At 32.0% G+C, this 3,790-nt stretch overlaps 1 protein-coding gene across 1 annotated transcript in view; it reads right to left on the reverse strand.

Moving 5' to 3' along the window:
• LOC115240790 overlaps positions 1–3,790 on the reverse strand; it is an 11,969-nt gene that overhangs the window by 1,711 nt on the left and 6,468 nt on the right. Inside the window, exons 9-13 of the mRNA XM_029816152.1 lie at positions 2,086–2,510; positions 1,676–1,802; positions 1,258–1,364; positions 1,005–1,178; positions 681–838 (exon numbers count right to left, since the gene is read on the reverse strand). Coding sequence (XP_029672012.1) covers positions 681–838; positions 1,005–1,178; positions 1,258–1,364; positions 1,676–1,802; positions 2,086–2,510 — 991 coding nt within the window. The remainder of the gene's footprint in view (positions 1–680; positions 839–1,004; positions 1,179–1,257; positions 1,365–1,675; positions 1,803–2,085; positions 2,511–3,790) is intronic.

Below are 3,790 nucleotides of genomic sequence, written 5' to 3' on the forward strand. Positions count from 1 at the left end.
TATATATATACAGGATGTCCCAGGGTTACCGCACCTACTAATGACAAATTCTAATTTTCTAACTAAACTCTAATTCTTGAGATCATTTTAAGATGATTTCCCTCAGCAAAAATATCGAGGTATCAATAATTTCCGTGTTATAAGCGATAAAAAAAAATAAGGGCTGTTTGCAAATTAAACTTTGTAGAGATGAGTTAAAACTACATTCTTTAATTTCAGATAGAGTTTACTTTAATAGAGAGAGAGAAAGAGAATTTTAATTTAAGGCTTATAGTTACAAAAATATATGATGAAAAAAATTGGAAACTTGCAAAAAATGATGATTTCTCTCTACATTTTCGCTGAGGAAAAATTGTCTCCAAATGATCTCAAGAATCTGCCATTAGCAGATGGTGCGGTAACCCTGGGACACCCTGTATATATATTTACACATCTATCGAAGATCTTTTTGACAAATCAATTCTTTGTTTAATATTGTCGGGATGTAAAAATAAAGAAGAGAAAGATTTTATTTTCATTATTTATCTTGGATATGATTTCTAATAAATTTTTTTTTAAATCTATAATTCTACAAAAGAAAATTTATCTACGTATGTATCAATTCTAATTTATATAATATATATTCTTGATTTTAACTTTATTATATAAAATGCGGAGGTCTAAGCATATTTGTGACTTACGGTTGACTCTCCATCGTTGTCATTTCCTTGGCAGCAATCTCGTCGTCGACAATATCCATCGCATAAACTTTGCTTGACATAAACTTGGAGGCCATGGCAGTGTTCGTAAGACCGGGACATATTACCAAAACACGTATGCCCGTCTTTTCGTAGAAAGTCTGCGAAAAAATATGTGAAACTTTATTAAAGTTATATATTTCGAGCGTGTCGTGTAGCGACAATCCAAAATATAAAATAATAATAGCGCAATTAAAATAATTTGATAAGAAAAGAGGGAATAAAAATAGATAAATTTTCAGATTTGTTATTTATTTACATTTTTACCTGTAACGATAAAGTAAAACCGACGATGGCGAACTGCGTCCCGGCATAAATCGGCGCGATCGGATTGCTTTGCAAGCCAACTATCGATGACATGTTAACGATAGTGCCGCCCTTTCCGCCCTTGTGCTTTCCCATATGATTCAGACCCAATATCGTGCCGCGTACAATCCCTTTCTGATTATAAAAATGATAACGCGTTAAGAATGTCTGGATATAACAAATTTCCAATAAAACAATAAAAGATATGACTTACATAATTAACATCAACCATCGGCTCCCATTCCGCGTCGTTCATTATTCCGGCACTATTGATAACAATATCCAATATACCAAATGATTCTATCGCCTTGTCGAAGCAAGCTGCAAATTGTAAATGTTAAGCAAAAGTGCTTCAATTAATTAAAAAGAAAATGTTTCTTTATTTTATTTTAAAATAATTTATCGCACAAATAAACGATTTTATATAACATCATATCCCTAACAACACACATGTTCAAAAAACGTCCAGAGAACATCCAGAGGATATTTAATATCCTCTGGATCATTTAAAATAATTGATCATAAATAACTGACTCGTAATAAAATTATTGATATTATTTATATATAATGTATCTAATTATTAATTAAAATATTTTTTTTAATTACAGTTTAGCAATCGATTAATACAGTACCCGTAAATTCGTCGGCATTCACCACATCTCCGACGAGGAAAATAGCATGGTCTGCGCCGAATTCTTTATTCAATTCCGCAACAGTAGTTTCGCCATTCGAGTCGGGCAAATCTACAATTGCGACGGCCTGCAAAATATAGCAATTATTAATTTAATAATACATTTCTTTCTGCATTTCTATATTTTAAACATTATTTGAAATTTTCATTATCTTCCATTTACGCTTATATTTGCATCGCGCGCGAATTATTTATTCTATTATTCTAATTTCGAAGATATGAGATAATTTGCAAGAAATATATTTATTATTATTATTATTATATTATATATATAATTAGCAGTTTGTACTATGTTATATTTAATACATTTGAAGTTATTATATTTTATTTTTAATACATTCGCTAAATTACCTTCGCTCCACTTCGAAGCAATTCCCGAGCGGTGCAATAACCGATCCCGTTGGCTCCACCGGTGATAAGCACGGTTTTCTCCTGAATCTCCATTACTGACGCGTCCTCTTCTTTTCGAGACGATGAATGCAAATCGCGATTTTCGCGTGAATCTCGATTCGGATCGATCTTGTCAGATACTGATCCGCAAATGAATCTGTCAGGTATCGTTGAAGAGGAGCCGCAGATGTTGATATTCGAGATGTCGACCGTACGTGATAGAATATCAGATACGGATAATGTGAACCCACTCTCGAGGTAAACAAGATCGGATTTGCGCCGATAGGCAAGAAGCAGCGAGAACAAAATCATTTGATGCTGCACATGGAACGGGCGTTGAATAATTCGAAACCTGAATGTGAGAGAAATAGCACATAAATCCATTTCTTAACGTTGTATAAGATGTCACTATTATTGTGGATAGGATTATCATTACAGGCGTATTGAATAATGCAAAAAAATACCGTACCAGAAATAAAATAGGGGATCGGATTTATATAAAAGAATTTTATTACTTGGTTATTTTGAAATTTTAGTTATATTATTGTGTCGTAATCTGTTAATTAAGGGGTCTTCCTAGTTTGACGCTCTGAAAAAAAGTGATTTTGGGGAATTTTTTTAAAGAAAAGTATAAAACATATTAATTCCAAACTTTCCATATTTATTAAGTAACATTTCAAGTATATTCTACAATTTTTTTAAATACAAATATTTATTTGTTTCGGAGTTGTAATAATCCAACCAGGGTACCTAAAAAAAAATTGTTGTTCATGACGGACATGATTCCAGCCGTTGTAGTCATATGAAATAAAAAAACCAAAAAGATTCTTAATCTGTATGAGTGTACTATCGCGTAAAATGGAATAAAAAAAAAAATATATTGAAAAATAAAAAAATGGCAGCGTCTCAAAAAAAAATTTCGTTTTTCACCAAAAAATTGGTTAGTTTTGTAAGTCGCAAAATTTGAATTTTACAATTAATTCTAGTTCACACGATAACCACACTCATACAGATTAAGAATCTTTTTGGTTTTTTTTTATTTCAGATGACTATAACGGCTGTAATTATGTCCGCCATTTTTTTTTTTTAGACATCTTGGACTACCATAACTCCGAAACAAACAAATATTTTTATTTGAAAAAATTTCAGGATGTACTTGAAATGTTACTTAATAAACGTGGAAAGTTTGGAATTAATATGTTTTATACTTTTCTTTAAAAAAATTCCCAAATATCGCCTTTATTTTCAGAGCGTCAAACTAGGAAGACCCCTTAACTTATAATATTAGCCCATCTTTTTTATATCAAAGAGATTTTGCGGGGGAAAGATAGGAAAATAGATAGTTCTCGTATAAAACAATGCAAATTCGGTCTGGTTTATTAAAAGGCAATGCATTTTATTGGCAAGGCTAGCAACATACATACCGTATAACACGTAACAAAAACAAAATCAACAGTCGCCACTAATCGCGTCATCGATCGAAAGCTACAAAGAATTATTACGGGCGATATATAACTCGAACAAAACCCATTAGCTAGCTAGATATCTGACTGATGTATCGAATTTTGTATCTGAGTTTTGCAACTCGATGCAATCGCGCATCATACAAGTCTTCTCCCGACATCATTATGTTACATGTCTAATATCGAGAAACGTGATCGGCGTC

This window comes from Formica exsecta, unplaced genomic scaffold (genome assembly GCF_003651465.1).
Source record: "Formica exsecta isolate Colony F162 unplaced genomic scaffold, ASM365146v1 scaffold451, whole genome shotgun sequence".
Taxonomy (NCBI): domain Eukaryota; kingdom Metazoa; phylum Arthropoda; class Insecta; order Hymenoptera; family Formicidae; genus Formica; species Formica exsecta.